This window comes from Macrotis lagotis, chromosome 8 (genome assembly GCF_037893015.1).
Source record: "Macrotis lagotis isolate mMagLag1 chromosome 8, bilby.v1.9.chrom.fasta, whole genome shotgun sequence".
Classification (NCBI taxonomy): domain Eukaryota; kingdom Metazoa; phylum Chordata; class Mammalia; order Peramelemorphia; family Peramelidae; genus Macrotis; species Macrotis lagotis.
Genome location: NC_133665.1, coordinates 128,147,181 through 128,164,788, shown reverse-complemented (window position 1 = coordinate 128,164,788; position 17,608 = coordinate 128,147,181). Strand labels below are relative to the sequence as shown.

Genomic DNA, 17,608 nt, shown 5'->3' with positions numbered 1-17,608 from the left:
TTTCCCCAGCAACAACAAAAAACATTCACTTGCTCACTCAAAAGACAACAAAAAAAAAGCTTTGAAAAGTCATCCTAGGAGCAGAGATATCCAAATAACTGGGCATTTATGGGCTTTAAAATTAGAGGAAATGAGCAAATTTCAGTATTTGTTCATCCTTTCTATTCTGGCCCAGAGTAACCATCAGAACCATTACTAATTTGTAGATGGGTAAGAGAAGGTGGTTGGTTTATAAATACCCTCATATGTGAATGCTTGCCTTAGACAGACTCTGTTCCCCACCACTGCTGGGGATCCCTGGACCCTTCACTCTCTCCAGATCCCATGATCCCCCCACCCAGGGATCCCCTTACAGCCCTAACTCTGGCTACTGCAGACTGATGCAGCAAGGGTGGAGTCGAGTTCTTATATAAAACAAAAGACATACCTATTGATTAGAAAATAGAAGTATCCTGCTCACTTCAATGCTCTCCTTTGAACATCTTTATATTTGGCTTGGACTTGGGGCTGCATTTGCTATTTTAAAGTCACAGATTCAATTGGTGTTAATATTGTTCCTGTGGTGAATACTCACATTTTTAGTTCCCTGACCTGCACCTTACAGACAGATTCTATCACTTCTCAGCTTCATGCATATACTGCTTTTCTAAAAGTGAGGAGTATCCTGGGGGGATCTCTGCTTTGGTGCCCAAGGACACTGGGTTGCACACTGGGTGCTCCTGTCCCAGTGGAGCCAACAGCTTGGTCACGAGTGATGGCATCAGCCACTATGGTGACAAAGGATTCATTTTTTATGATACAAGAGGGTAACATAAAATCCGGACTCTTGTTACCCACCTCCTTTCTCCAGTCAACGAGAAGACTGAGATGAGTGACAGAAACAAGGAAGGAAGGGCAGAGTGCTGGTGATAGACACTCCCCCTTTAAAGTTGAATGGGAAATGAGGTGGTGGGCACCCAGAAATCCACTGTGCAGCCCTGCAGCCTAGACTCTATGTCTATGTTGTGAACTGAGGGATAGCTTTGTAGATAACATTAGAATGAACCATCTTCAGCGATTTTGCAGCTACAGTTTAGTGCAGGGCAGTAGCCTCAGCTGGGGGGTAGAACCAGGTGATAGGAGTAAGACAGTCCCACAGTAACAGAAGGGATGGGCCGGGGAATTTTAAGGGGAAAAAACCCCTGCATAACTTAGATGCTCCAACATTCCCTTAGCTGTTTCTTATACCAAAAGCCAAGGCCACAACTTTCCTGAATATTCAAGCAAGGCTTTTTCTATGCTTTCTGAGAATTCTCTAAATAATGCCCTTCAGTATATGTCCTTCCCTGCTGCATATTCATGAAGAGTTAAGAAAGGGAAAGGAGATGGATTCGGATTGTCCTCATGGATGATGTTTTTCTTCCTTTTATGTTCACTCTCTTAACCACAGGCTAAAAGAATGAGAGACAGGCCATGGAGAGGAGTGGGAGAGCCAGTGTCATGACACTCTAAGTGGTTCAAGGCCTGCCTCTAAAACAAATAGCTAGCCCTGAACCCTTCTCCCTGCCTCAGACCATTCTGAGACTGTCTAACCTGGGAAGGTGGTCTCAGGCCTGCATTAGGAGGAGGCACTTCCTCATTAGGAATTCTGATGGCAATGAAATTGTAAGTCCCTGAAAAAACTAAAGATCTGAGGACAGCAAACTGGGATTCTCTGCCAAGATGATAGAACTTTTAGCATTTGCCATTAGAGGAAAAATGTAAATCACAACCCTATTACATATGTCTGCTTTTTTCCAGAAAATCTTGCCATAAGCATAACTGATCTTCATGGAAACAAATGAACTGCATGGTTATTTAGTGATGTATTCAGAATACTACCACCTCTAGGCAGAGGACTGACACAAATAAGGATGCAAACCATGGAAAAGAAGGCTAGACAAGAACCATCATTCACTTTAACTTAAATGCAGAAATTTGTCCAAACTCTTAATCAGGAATTCCTTTTAATACAGTACTGAAATAAGCCTAGAACTTAACATTATCTCTGTTTATTTCTTTTGGTTCTCTGGCAGACACCAAAGCAATATTAAATATCTTGATATTTCCTTCAAAACGCAAATTATCAAAGTTCCTGATTGACAATATCATTCTAAGAACTTGTCAAAAGTAAGAAGCAAATAAAGAGAAGTCTGTGAGGCTAGATAATTAGAAGTAAGCCAAATATCTGTGGCTGATGAAATTTTCTAGCCCCTTAATTTGTTGTAAGCATCTCAGCAGAATGATAACTGTTGCACCATCTAGGCTTTCTACCATTTATTAATATGTTGTCATAGGGAGACACAACAATAACCAAACAAAAAAATTCCTACTTTCTTTGGAAGAATGACACTACCTAAAGTCAAAATGCAAATTTACTTCTGTGAAGAAAAGTTGGTAACCTTTACACTGGATGTTCATTACCAAAAATGAAGACTGACCTTATAGGCTTGTAAAAGCATATGTATAACTCCTGGGGCACCATGGCACCAATGGACTAATCTATCCGTTTCATTGCTTAATGATGATGGATAATTTCCAGATCGGAATTTTTTATGTCGCACATAATCAACACTTGGTTTCACCAACTCTGTCAAGGTTTCCTGGTCCACATTTGATACTGGCTTTAAAACAAAAAAAAAAGACACATTTATAAACACTCTTTTAGCATTTAGATAATTATGTCATAGTAAATAGAATAAAACCTCAAATCTCAACTACTTAGAATATGTGGCAAATGAAGCATTTAAGGTTATTTTAGTTATCTGGTTGTCTGAGACTTAAGGAATTCTTTTGTTGAAACTTCTTTTGTAAGAAAACATGAAATAATGAAAAAGAAAATTGAAAAAATAGAAAAATATGAAATAAAATAATGAGCATAATGAATACAGAGACACATGGGAAGGCTTATATAAGATGACATGAAGTGAATTAAGTAGAACAAAGAAAACACCGAAATCACTGCAACACATCATTGGAAAAACAACAACAAAATGGTTGAAACTAAATGCTGAGAAAGTTTATAATGAGCAGACTTGGCCCCAAAGAATAAAGTTGGGAAGATATTTCTTTCTTTTTTTTTGGGGGGGGTACAGGTAGAGAGCACTATGAGTATAGATCACTGCATATAACGTCAGACTCTTTTTCGATGAGTTGGGCTTTTCCCCTTTTCCATTCTCCAGGAGAAGAAGAATGAGAGGATGCACTGGGAGAAATCGGGTCTGGAGCTGTAAGTAAACTCATGCCATGTGAAGCATCTATCAATGAGCTGTGCTCCTTCCTGAGGATCTTTTAGCATCTCAGACCCCAAGTGTGACCCTGGAGCCCTGCCCACTGCACCTCGTTTTTGATCATTGACTCCCCCAGCTCCTTTCCCAAGTCTACATCTTCTCAATGCTGTCATTATCAGCATTGGGATGTATGAAGCAACTACTCTGAGCCTGGGCACTGGAGATACAGGGAGACCTTGCCTTCTCATGGAGGAGACAAAACACACACATAGAGAGGAGTACACAAAACCAAACAACAAAGGGGAGCTCTGGCAGCTAAGGGGAAGCGAGAAAGGCCTCACAGAAAACAGGAACTGAGGTCGGAAGAGAGACCCCCATCCCAACCCAGGCATGGGGCTGGTCAAGGCAAACGAATAGAGAGGAGGAGTGGAGGGGGAAGAAAAGGAGAAGCTGAGAGGTCCAGCCTGTCTGGACTGTGGAGCACATGGAGAAGGAGGACCTGCTGGACTGTGGGGGACTTTAAAGGTGAATAGTGGAGTTCTATGTGATCTTTGAGGGAGAGTTTAGATTTGCTCTTTAGATCAACCATTTTAGCAGCTTGGGCAGGATGGACTGGAGTGGGGGAAGCAGGTGACCACAGAATAGGTGGTGAGGCTGACTCCTCAGATTGAGGCTGAGTGAGTGGAGAAAAGGGGATGATGTGAAAACTCTCAGGAAGGCAAAAATAGAAAGACTTGGCAACTGACAGTAACGTGTGAGAAGCAAGGCTGATATGGAGTCAGGGGGATTTGGGGGCCACTTCTTCCCTGCAAATCATAGGCAGTAGCAGGTGGCAGCAGGCAGCCCACACTCTTCATCCATCCTTCCCTCTGCATGGTCACTTGTGGCGTCTGGCAGTGAGCACAATCTGTAGCACCTTCCTCCCTACACCTCCTGATTGCCTATTCCTCAGTGTCTATCTCCTGCCATGTGTCTATGATTGTATCTATTATCCTTCTTTTCTCTCAATTTTTTTCCCTTTTCTTTCTCTTTCTTTCTATTCTTTAATAATCATAAAGTAGACATTTCAAAACCGTTTTTAAGAAGGTAAATATAATATGTTTTTAAAGTTCATAATGCTTACTTCTCTTTTGAAACTGTTAAAAACTAAATTGTGATACTTTTTATTTCTATGGGATATAATATTACTTCATAGAAAAAGGTTTCCCAAGTTTTATATAGAACTTTAATTGCCCAGGGAATATAAAAATGAAATAACTATTCTAACTGCACATAGTATTTTATTTTTTAAAAGGCACATGACTTTGCTTTTTCTGAGATTTGTGTAAACTGCCAAGGATTTGGCAGGCTAGTCCATTTCCATGTTTATCTGTCTTGAAAAATTACAGCAAGTAAATAAATTATAGAGAAAAGGACTCAGACCTGTGCTTGCATTAATTTTTTTTAATCCTTAAATTTTTGTTGCATAACTATTTACAATGGTACTTAAAAACAGTTGGGCAAAATTTACTATTTTACATTGCTTACTAGGGGCATTATCTATTCCTCATTAATCACAGAAGTCACCATAAATACTGCAGCCTGGTAAGTCCTATCATTTCTTGAATAAATAGGTACTTTTAAAGAATGAATATAACAAAAACTATCAATCATTTTCTATCAAAATTCAACACTGAAGCAGACAATCTGTGAATTGACACATTTCCTGGAGTAAAATAAACCTTAAGCCAATTTGGTATCTCCACATGATGCTTCACTGAAATTGAAAACAATTAACCACTGAGAATTTCTCATCCCAAAATGGAAACCTAAAAATCAAGATCTAAATCAAAATGGAAATGTTAAAGAAAATGAAGTTCTTTGTGGGAAGGAGAAGTAAAAGACCTGGCATCAGGTGAGAGTGAACATCATGGAAACACTGCCCTATAAAGCATGATCTTGAGACCCTACACCCAGAGCCTGCATTTGGGGGCTTGTGTTTAATTAATTTTGGATTATTTAAGGATGAGTTTTGGTGATTTACCACTAGTTGTAGCCATGTCAGCTGAGGGCATTTGTCTCTGACAGGGTCAAGATGAGGATCATGGATGGAGGGGCTGGAAGGGACCCCCAGAAAAGTGAGCTGATGCTGACACTGCATATCTGTGGACAAGTGTCATTCCTTCTGTCTAAATTCTCAAAGAGATTCATTGTGGAGTGAAGGCCATACAAGGGTAATGTCACTTATATGTGGGTAACCAGCGTGTGATCATGGAAACATGACTGAGGATTTAAAGGCAAGAAGCACAGACATTTGGACTGACATTTTCAGTTAAAAGTCTGCAGCCTGTCCAGAGCTTTCTACTGAGGCTTTGTCTAATGGCCTTCACCAGTACTTGGGTAGACTTCATTTTAGTATCCCCTGGCTAACAAGTGAACAAAGCGGGAGTATGAGTCTGAGGTTCTTATCCTTGTATGAGGGAAATAGAAAATCTTTGTTCCTAAACTCAGAATGTGAGTTTATGTGGGTCTAAACTAAATGTGATATATATATGGGTCATCTCAGGAGGCAGTGGACTGGGACTCCTTCCCCAGCCCCCATTAGAAATCTGCAAACAAAAGCTGGATGATTGTGTATTGGTTATATTGGAGTGGATATGGGTCAGATGAGACAACTGCTGAGGGTGCTCCTAACTCTGAAAAATACAGCCAATGTGTCTGGAGAGGAAAAAGAAGTTAAGAAGGTACCTACTACCTTCTCCTCTCGGGTTGTTCTTAAGTGAGGTTGGGGTGGGGTGCTGTTTTGTGAGAAGAGAAGCATTCCTGGTATGCAAAATTGGAATTAAAAAGCATCTTCCCATTAAAAAATAATAAAAACACAGCAGTTACGTGTAGCTGAATTAGTGCTTTGAATGCAATTATAAGTTAATTTGTGAGCAGGGATAAGAACGTAACCACCATTCTCACTCTTTTCCATGATAAAATATAGTTTGACTGTCACACAAATTTTTAAAAAGTTAATCTAACCAAGTCCATTTATTAGTTGGGGACTTGTCTACAATATAGTCTCCTGAGAGGAAGTAAATCAACAACCTTTGGGGAGGCCAATTCTGTTGTGTGACAATTCTCAGCAGGTTAAAAGTACTCCAACCCAAAGTCAGTGGGAGACTAGCCTCAAGCAAATGAGTGGATGGCAGAATATGGTTCATGGCAGCTTATCTGCAAACACCTAGATTATTAGGTAGGTTGGGATTTGGGGGATATAAAAATCTATCTATCTATCTATTTATCTATATTCGTTAGAAGTATTCAGCTTGTGAAATGGGGGGAATTGCTTCATCTATGACCCAAAGTAAGGCAATGAAATCATATTCTCTAAGAAATACCAGTTTTATAAGAGGGGAAGTAAGTCTAGTAGTTTCATTCTGAACAAAATCAATTTTACTATTTGCTAACAAAAATAGTAGTGTGATAGGTATATTGTGCCGCCACTAGAGCTTGGCTCTAGAAGACACTTACCTGCATTAACATGTAGTAGATTCCAGTGATACCATGAGCTGCTCCAACATATTGCTTTCTATGCCACTGGAATAGCAGTGGGCAGCGTTCAGTTTTGCGTTCTTCCTTAGATAAATTTTTACCTGATTCGATGATAGCATTTACTACCTAAAGATAAAACAACGTGAATGTCAAAAACTTGTAATGATCTTGTTGCAAATAGCAATCTCTTTTCTAACCCATGGTAATAATAGTTTCCTAGAATTATATGGAAATATTCATATGAAAATTTCTAGGCACTAAGTAGGCATTACTTCCATTTGACAGATTAATTAACTGAGGTTCCAAGATAACAGAAGACTTCCCCTACAACAAAACCTGTGACATTATAAAAATGTCAAATGTAGTTTCTACAAATAGCGTTTGTGGAATTTCTACCTAATAGCTTATTATTGCTCTTTCCTGTCTTTTCTACTGATTATGAGTCTGATGTGGATAGTGGGTAAGAAATAAAATTTTTCAGAGCACTTTGTTACTGTTCTTTTCTGGTTCTAACTTTATTTTTTTCATAGGAGGAAAACATAGAAGAACAGAAGAAACTGGCATAGTTAGGCCAGAGAAGAGATGGCTATTTTTTTTTTTATTACTGAAGATGAATAGGAACAAATAGAATAAATTACAGCATAAGGAAGTTATATTAGGCACTAGGAAGAATGTTCTGAAAGGAAATAGGTCAATGGAGGTAGTTGATTTTAAAAGTTTATTTAGAAAGAAAAAAGGGAAATCTTTCTCATGTGCCTGAAAATGTTTAGCATGGTATAAGGGGAAAGAGCACTGACTCTGGTCCTTGGTTCAAATTCTACCTTTAATATTTACTTATTGTGTGGCCTTGGGAAAGTCACTCGGCCACCCTGAGCCTCAGATTCCTTTTCTGTAGAATGAGAGAATTGACAGATGTAGGGTATAGTAGAGATATAGAGATGTGTATAAATCTGGCATAGCTATCATGGTTATTAGTTATCTTCTCTAATCAATACCTCCTTGATAGTCGACTCAGATATTGTTTCTGGACCAATCTCAGTATTCAAGTACAATAAGGCATATAGATATCCAGCCCGTCCATAGAGAAGTTCATCTGGAAGGTCTGAGTCTGGACTTACAACTGTTTTCTGTAGTTGTAAAAGTCTAATTTAAAAAAACAAACAAACAAAAAACAAAATAAAGCCAAAATTAATTATCTTGGAAAAGACATGGAATATCCTTTTTTAAAAAAAGAAATTAATCCCCCATATGCACATATTTGTAGGAGCTGGTGAATGAGGTCATCCCTGATTCAGGGACAAGATTAAAAAACAGTCCAAATCCTTCTCTATCCACACTAATTCCTGTCCCTTAATAGATACCACTTAGCAAGTCAGCATAGAGTCCTAACCCAGAAAGCTTTCATTAAATGCCAGCTTAAGGCACCTGAGAGAAAAATAGTTAAGCAAGAAGCTTTTGACTATGACTCAAAGTTACATGTTCATTCCCTAAAATATAAACCAAACTCATGTCTCAGCAGCACAGATCGCGCCAATGGAACCCTGCCCACAGGAAGACAGAACTTGCTTGTGCCATTAGGATGCTTTCAGTGTACATTATAAAAGTCTTTCAGTTCCTGAAGTGGCATATTTGCCTCCTTCTGACTCATGTCATATGAGCACAAAAGCAATTTTTTTTCTGAAGTCCTTTTCCACACCAATAGCCCCAACTAAAAAAACAAGAGAAATACTTTTCAGCTTCCAACCCACTTTGTGATGCACTCTCTGGATTCGCTGTCACTCTTGAGCTTGTGGTAGACCACAGCCCCCACGGCGAGGGGTCCCGCATCCCCACAGAGAAAAGTGACCCTGCGACCATTGAGATTACGAAGCGTCCTCTTCACATAATCCAGGGATCGCAGCAGGTAGGCCTGGTCCGAAGTGACACGGTACATCTGCAGGTAGAGAAGGGCTATGCCTAGAAGAGACCCCCATCCCCAAAAGAAAAGTGTTATTATATTTCCCTTCTGCCTCAGTCCCAGGGACAACATTTAGGATCCACTTACAAAAACATTCTTCAGCATAAAATCCTCCAACTATATTAGGATAAGAAACATTTTCTGGAGTTGATAGTTATGAATAAAGAAGGTCCAGCTTCAGAAGAAGGAGGCACAATGGACCCAGTAAAAAAGCTTTATCTTAGGGTAAGGATGCCACTACCCACTCAGTAGAGGATTTCTGTTCCTTCTTTTCTAGCTCTAGTCTGATCTCTATCTATTTAAAAAACAAGAGCAGATAAACCTCGACTTTGCTGGTTTCATGAAGAAAGGAGCAACCAGAATCCATATCCCTCAAAACAAGTGTGATGGAACCATTGACTATAACTAACAAAACAACACTTAAAAAATCCCTGAGGGGCAGCTAGGTGGCACAGTGGGTAGAGCATCAACTCTGGGGTTAGGAGACAATCCCATTGTTTTAAATAAATAAAAAAAATTTAAAAATCTCTGAAAACAGCACTTGCTATGAATATTTCATTATTTTTGTTTTAAATTTACACTGAGCTAATTGAAAGGGGACAGAGTTGCTTATGGAAAAACTAAAGAGCACAGCAGATATAATGCATAAGAATGACAATGGAATTCTTAAACTAGGATACAACTTTGGGTGAGTGGTGAACCAAAAGCCAAATGCTCTTCAGACTGCACAAATGGAATCTTTTAATGACAGACCCAGCCAGCAATACACTAAGGAGCAAGTGCCAGGACTGCAGACTGTTAAGAGTAAGCAAGGGCAGTTGGGGAAAGAGGTCGGCTGCTGGCTGGCCCTGGCGGATTCCTTCTTAGATCTACTTTAGTTTTTATATTTAAAATCACTTTAGCCAGGCTGAGTTCAAAATTGCATTGAGGATCAGTTTTCCTTACTGTTTGTGTCAGTCTGGCCTCCTGATTCACTGTTGTTGGCACTAAGTAATTTTTGTTGATGACAAATCAAAAAAAAAAGTATAACTAATACACCAGCACTTTATAGTATGTTATGTTAATTTTTTGGTGGGAGGAGGATGATGATGCTTTGTCCTTCATTCTCAAAGACCATGACATCAGGGAGGAGATGCCATGACAAGCACATGTATTGGGCTTGAATGAAGGGGCCATCTGGGCCCAGTGGCCAGACATGAATTACGATAACTGGAGATGGCCCTGGATGTGAGGCAGTCAGGGTTAAGCGACTTGCCTAAGATCAACAGCTAGTAAGAGACAAGGGTCTGAGGTCAGATTCAAACTCCTATCCTCTTGCCTCCAAGGCCAGTGTTTATTTCACTGTGCCATCCAGTTGACCCTTTCCAGGGAGAAGGACCAAGGAATGATAGAATTATTGATTTAGAAGTAGCCCAAGATGTTCTAAACTGTTTTGGGATAGGCCTCCCTCTCCAACACACCTGGCAAGTGACACCTAGCCTTCCTTGGCAACCTCCAGTGACAGGAAATCCACAATTCCCTAAGATAGCCCAATTTCCTTCTAATTATTAGGAAATTCATTTCTCCTTCTATCAAGTCTGAATCTGTCTCTGAAATTTCCAAAAACTACTCTTTTTTTAGACCAAGCAGACAAAGTCCTAATTTCACTTTCATATGTCAGGCTGTCAAATATTTTAAGCCAATTATCCCAACTTCTCTACTGCTGGCTAATTGTTCCTAGATCCTTTAAAAGATCCTCCAGAAAAGGGGCCTCAGGGTTAATATCTTCTAAAGTCTCTTGTCTTATTAAAGGCCTTTCTAAAATGTGCCACCAAAGCAAACGTGGCATTCTAAAAGTGGGGTGGCCATCACCCAGTGTTCTAAATGCTGTGCTCATCACAAGGATCACGTTAGTCTTTTTGGCTGCCATGTTATAATCATCTATAGTCCCCTAAAACTCATCGATCTGCCTACCAACACTTCCCCCAACTTATATACATATAAAGCTAATTTTTTAATCCAATTGTAAAGGAAGCCTTACAACTACAAATTTAGGTCAGTTAATCTAGGGCTTTTATTCCTTCCTTCTTGATTTTCTATAAACTTCTCATAGTGGCTATTCCAAACTCTTTTTTTCACTCCTCCATATTCCCTCCCTCTCTCTGCTTTCAGCAAAGAGTCCCTCACCTCATAACTTATAGAGAAAAGAGGGTATCAACTGTGAGCTCCTTCTCTACTACTCTGTATTTGACATTAGCTCCTACTTCCTATTCTTTAACTCCACTCTAATGAAGATAGGGGCACTGTCCTCCCCAGGCAACCCCTCTAACTGGACCTTTGATCCTCTTCTCTTCCTATCTCTACCAGCAGACATCTCCATAATTATCCCCTCCTCTCTTCACTTTTTCCCTATCCACTAGTTCATTCCCTACTTTGTACAAATGTCCAGCTATCCCCAAGCTTTAACCACATATCCGCCCCCCCCAACCTTTCAAGCTTCATTGGATACCAGGCCATCCTTGACAAACTCTTTTGTCTTCACATCCTCTTCTCTCACTCACTTCTCATCCTCTAGCAATCTAGCTTCGACCTCCCCACCCATCTGAATCTTCCCTGATTTACTTGCTAAAGGGCTTTTTCTCAATTCTGACATGGCTATAGCACTGAACACTGTGGACACCCCCTTCCTGATTATTCCTTTCTCCCTGGCCTTTCTGGCCTGTTTTGGTTCAATTTTGATCTTTCTGCTGCTCTTCTTCAGGTTCCTCTATTGGAATGGAAATACATGGATTACCCTCTCTAAGCTGTGGATATACTGCACTGCACAGCTCTGTTTTACACAGATCTTCTGCTTTTTCCTCTGTAAATTCTTTTATTGATATTTTCAGTTCCCTTGGTTCAGTTACCATTTCTATGCTTCCAAATGTATTGAACTCCATTTCTTGTATTACCAAAAGCTTGTTGGACATTTCACATTAGGTGTCCTATAGACATATCTAACTCATATCTAACCAAAACATAATTCACTGCCTTTTCCCCCCAAACCCCCTCAGTGGGAGGGGAAAACCATTCTTCCACTACCCAGGTTCTAAGCTTCAGGAGTTATCCTTAACTCCTGACTCTGTGTCACATTACATATCCAATCAATTGTCCAACCTTCTCAATTTTCTCTCTGCAACACTGAGGGCATCCTTCCCCTTCTCAAGGGTGAATTTTCAAGGACGTGCCTCCTAACAAGTCTCCCCAACTTAGGTCTCTCTCTCTTCTACTCAGATGCCAGTGCCCTTCCCAAAGGTCACCCCCTTTTTGAGTAAACTCTAGTGGTTTCGTATTACTTCTAGAATCAAGTGGAAAACCCTCTGTTTGGCAATTAAAGTTCTTTGCAACCTGGCTCCCAAGTGACTTTCTTAGCCTAAGTTATCTTAGTTCCCTCCATACACTCTCCAGCCTAGTCAAACTGGATCCTGATCAAGCCTGGACACTTCTGCCCGGTCACCTACAATGGTCTCCCTCGTCCCCTCCACCTCTCAGGATCACCTTTCCTCGGCTCTCCTGCCCTCTTCTCCCCACTCGGTCACTGGACTTTCCCAATTCCAAGTCATTACATATTTATTTTTAAAAATTCCAGGTGCCTGGGTTGTCCCAGCAGCTAGAATGTAAGCTCCTTAAGGGCAGGGAATGTTTCATTTTTGTCTCTGTTCCTGAAAGACCCAGGCACAGTGTCAGAAAAAGAAGAGTTACAGCGTAAATGTTTGCTGTTGGATTTATGAGTCGATGGAGTCCAAGGAGATTATTTCTAGATCCTGACTCTTTTGACAAATGTGTCATTTATCCCTTCCAGTTTGAGTCAACTGCAAATTTAAAAACAAAATATTTCCTATTATCCCTTCACTGCCAGAGACATTAGAGCTAACTATATTGCTAACGCATTGAAAACATTGATTTCTTCTTTATTTAGATGGTCTTTGTTCTATCCTTAAATACAACAGAATCCAGAGCTGGAAGTTGGTTAAGAGGTTGTCCCATTGGATTCTAATCTGTAAGTCAATCTAAGCTTTTGTCCTTAGCATAACATTTGCTGTGTTTCTATATCAAATCGATCTATAGATTTATAATCTTCTTAAGGGGCTCAAAGATCTTGCTTAGGTTATAGTGATCAGCAGTTCTGACCATAGAAAGCCAGCCACTATGAGCTCCCAAGACATGGGGCAGTTCGATGGCAATTTCTTAACTTCCCCCTCACTGTCACCAATGAGGCTTGAGGTTTTCTGAGAAGAAAGACCTTATCCTCATTTCCTTTGTTCTACCACTGCATTGACTGCATTATCATATACAATACATGAAATAAGTAGCTACAGGATGAATGAGAGGAATATTAGAATCTGGGAAAAGAAGATTCTGGGACTAATCTTAATTTATTCCATTTACAGACTTCTGGAGGTCAGTTTTTTCACTAACCTTTTTCACTAACCTTTAACTGAAATATAAACTTTATTTCAATAACTAATTTTTAAAAGAAATACTCTAAGAAGGGCTAAATAGTCTTCACCTAGACTTCTAAAGGTTAAAAACTGCTGCTCCAAAAAATTCTTCTTGCTATCCAATGGCTAAAGTTGGCTATTCTTATCTCTTAACAGATTCAAATGTTCTGTTTCCATAAGATGGGCTTAGTATTTCACTCACTTCTAAACTAGAGTAGATGGCATATGAGAGTAGCTAGTTGCTTAACCACCAAAATTCCACTGGACCATGAGAGTCACCAAGGCCCTGGGGCAGGAGGGGAAAGGAGGGGGAGAGGAGAAACAAGGCACAGAAGGCGAGTTAAGACAGTTATCGTTTTTTTTCCACAACTTACATTCCCAGTTACAAAGTGATCTCACAGACATTATCTCACTTGATACTCATAAAAACTCTGTGGGAGGAAGCAGCAGTACAAGTGTTAGTATCCCCATTTGACAGATGAAAAAGTGAGGAACACAGAAGGTTTTGTACAAGGTAAGGACAAGGTAAGCTGGAACCTGAACTCAAGCATCCTCTGCCTCAGAGATCAGAGATTCTACTACCGTGATTATAGAACACTTATGACAAAATGTCAGCCAAGGCAATCGGCTGCAGAGCTAAGAATCCAATCAAATGAGATTTTTTTTTTTAATGTACAAAGTTCAAGTGTTGATGATGTAGTTGAGAATTCTTAAGGCATAAGAGACCTTTAGAGAAGTCTAAGGTATTTGATCAACAAAGAATGGGTTCAAAGTAAGATAAATTACATTTCTTTAATACCTTGAGGTATAAAAAAAGTGCTTACCTCAACTCTTATTTACAAATTAATAATTATTTTAAAAGGAGAGAGAGAGATTAAAAATCTGGCAAAAAGAATGAAATGAAAGGGTTCCCCAGAGCAGCTCCAGGTATACCTGTCCAGCCGGTGTATGTAGAGCAGTCGTGGGGATCTGCTGTCTTCAAGCCTTCCTCCATCTGCTGCAGGAGGTCCTTGATTTTGGTCTGGATCCTCCTAGTAAAACTGGAATTGATCTGAAAACCCAAGCAGAGAGGGAGGGGAGGATTATGCAGTGAGACATTTTTAAAAAGACTTTTTTTTTTTGCTAAAAAGGACATAGATGCTATTCATTCTAGGTCATCTAAAAACAACTGCCTTTTCCCCCCTCCACTAGCTTTTAGTTTAGTTTATGTTCATGAAGAGTTTTACAAAGTACGAAAACACTGCACTGAAGTCACAAACCTGGTCCCAAGACCTGGATCGGCCTCCCTAGTCATGGAACTGAGAGCCAGTCCTTTATTGTTTTGGAATAAGCTACCTTCCTAGAGACTATTGGTGCTGGAAACAACCTTAGAGACCATCTAGTACAACCTTCTCCATTAAGAGATGAGGTCCAAACAAACAGGACTAATTTTCCAGTCACAAAAATGGTGGGTTAGGAGCAGCACAGAGACTAGAAGGGTGTTCTGTCTCCTTGTCCCCAGTAGAATTTGCTCTTCTATTAAACCGAAAATGAACCCTTGCAATACCTCCTCACAGAGCTATGAATCTGGCTGATTCTCTTTCTTGTGCTTATCATTTATCCAAGAGAACAGCGAGCTGGCCATGGGCAACTTAATTCAAACTTGTCCATTAGACAACTCTCCTTCTTTGAAATGGCTCAAATAAAAAGATGCCACCCTCCCAATCCCAAATAGATAAACTTCATTCTAAGGTATTAAAAGGTTTAAAGTTACCCAGAAATGTACTGAGCTAAACTTTTGAGGACAAATTGCCATTTAAAGAAATTTTTTAAATCTCCCTATCAAGGCTTTATTTTCTTTGATTTACTTATTTACATTTATTTTACCATATATATATTTGCAAAAATATTTACAGCCTTTACTCAATCATGAGGAAAAAAAAAGTCAAGAAACCCCAAGGCACTGGGAAGACTAGGCATATTTACAAGCTGCCTAGTGGCCCTGATTCTGAGACTTATTTATAGTGATTGCATTGCAGTTGGAAGGAAAAAGCTTCTGTACTACAAGCTAGGCAATCTGAACAAACAAGGAGGCCCACATGTGTTATAAAGCAAGCATATATTAGGATGAACACTAATCGCTTGTGGTTAAACTCCTCACAGTGCTCCAGTTTGTTCTAATTGCATCTATTATTCCAAATGGCATGTAATAGATGTTTATAGGAAGATTTCATTTTTGCAGTCACATTATTTTTCAGGGTAACAGATATTATTAGCATTTTGACAATTTTTTTTTCTTCCTTTCTGGCAATGAAATTTTAAGAAATAAACTACACCTCTTTCATGTTTTCAGAATTGGCTTTAGTAAATTCATTTCAATTTATGTCCTCCCTGGCCATGATATGCCTTTTACATAAGGCTTTAAGAGAAAACTAAAGCAGAGAAAAGTCTTATCAGTTTTTCATTGACTCAAATGGAAAACATAAGACTCATAGCACTCCTCTCCCCACAGTTTTCAATCTCCAACAAAGAGATGTGAACTCATACTCAGAACTAACACAAGGCTGAAAAATTTTAGGGATGGGTTTTTCCTGCAGGGAAAAAGACCCAAACAAAACAAAACAAAAACAAGTAGATTGCATAATCTGACATTTTTTAGGACAAGAACAGCCTTTGGTGTTGCTGTTATTGAATCTTTCATGCCAACTCTTATGGTATCCATGGGGCTCTCTTGGCCATCTCCTTCTTCAGTGGATTAGGGCAGACAGGATAAGTGACTTGTCTGGCTAGTGAGACTCTGCAGCCAGATTTCAACTAAGGTCTTCCTGATTCCAGAGCCAGGGCTGGTATTCATTGAGCCACCTAGTTGCCTCATCCTGCCACATCCAAATAATGTGCAAGACCTGCATATTTTATTGTAAAGTTCTGCAAAGTGAGGTGCCTCCCTACCAATCATTACTCTATGTAGAAGGCCCTCTCTTCACTACAATTCTTACACTGATGAAAGCATGCACTCGACTAGCTGTCTACAGAACTGCCAAGGCTTCCACCATTATTCCTCACTCACAAACTCTTTGCTAGTCCACACAGTGACTGGCTGTCCATCTGTCATTCATCTCTGATCACAGTTCTCAGTGACTCCCATCTTCTCTTCCAATCACACATTTTCTTAATGGGATCTTTTGCTTTTGCTCTTCTTTGAAGTCCCTCATTGCTAGCATGCTGGAGCTTGCTCCCTCCCATGAAGCTCTCCTTTGCTCTCTAGTGAGATTTATTTTTATTTCTTTGAGTAGTGTTGCATGTCCTTGGTGTTGCCAGATAGGAACATCAGTGGACTATTGACATTAAAACGTTATATCCAGAGGAATATCAGAGTCATTTTAAGGGAACTTTGCAGTTCAGCCCACTCTCCTTTTCCTGTTCAACTAAGGGTTCAACTTGTCTATCTTTAGTTAGTCTCAGATATACACACTGCCAAACCATACAGACTGTTGATCCGAATGCCTATGAGAATTTGAGTAACAGGGAAAGCTAGGTGGCACAGCGGATGCAGCACTGGCCCTGGAGTCAGGAGGACCTGAGTTCAAATGCAGCGTCAGACACTTAATACATGCTTAGCTGTGTGATCCTGAGCAAGTCACTCAACCCCATTGCCTTGCAAAAACCAAAATTAAAAAAAAAAGAATCTGAGTAACATACATTGTTTTTATCCATTTGGTCCATACTGTATGAATGGTCAAGTTAAATTCTTAAATGGTTGGTTATAGATCTTTTCTGCAGCGTTGCTGGGCTAGATGCACCAATCCAATTATCATTCACAAAAAGGAATATCTGGAATTCATTGCTTCACTCATGAAGCAATATTAATAAGATCTTTAAAAAACTCTCCTAACTCCAAATAATAAAATCAAACAATTGATAAAATATAAATTTCAACTCTCACAATTTAGTAATTCTAAAAATAAGACCTCCTATAGTTAATTACCGATTTGATAGATCTTACAATGTAAACATTTAGTCTGGTTCAGAGAGAAAACACATACACATTATATATGCTATGTAAAGTATAAACATCACAGAGTTCTTAAAAAGATAAATAAAAACACCATGATTATATAGTATCTTCAAAATTAGTGGAATAAAGGCATTACAGAAGAATCTTCTAAAGCTCTACTTATCGCATCTATCTGAACTAGAGCATCAAAATGGCATAGTGCATTAAGGGCAACCCTGGCACCAGACGAGTCTCTCTCTCTCTCTTGCTGTCACTCAGTGGCCAGGAGCAAGGCATCTCACCTTCAATGCCCAAGGCAGGTTTCTGAAACTGGAAATGACAGGGAGTTCCTGAGGTGAGGTGGAACTGAGTTCAAGGCCAATTCTTGGCACTTCCAAGCTAGGGAAGGAGGGGCAAGTGACTTCATCTTATTTTATGCAACAAAACTCTG

General features: G+C 39.6%; 1 protein-coding gene across 1 annotated transcript in view; it reads right to left on the bottom strand.

The window, feature by feature from the left end:
* LANCL2 (LanC like glutathione S-transferase 2) overlaps nt 1-17,608 on the bottom strand; it is a 43,995-nt gene that overhangs the window by 10,312 nt on the left and 16,075 nt on the right. Inside the window, exons 2-6 of the mRNA XM_074198317.1 lie at nt 14,118-14,235; nt 8,516-8,723; nt 7,763-7,910; nt 6,747-6,893; nt 2,460-2,642 (exon numbers count right to left, since the gene is read on the bottom strand). Of these exons, the coding sequence (XP_074054418.1) occupies nt 2,460-2,642; nt 6,747-6,893; nt 7,763-7,910; nt 8,516-8,723; nt 14,118-14,235 (804 nt within the window). The remainder of the gene's footprint in view (nt 1-2,459; nt 2,643-6,746; nt 6,894-7,762; nt 7,911-8,515; nt 8,724-14,117; nt 14,236-17,608) is intronic.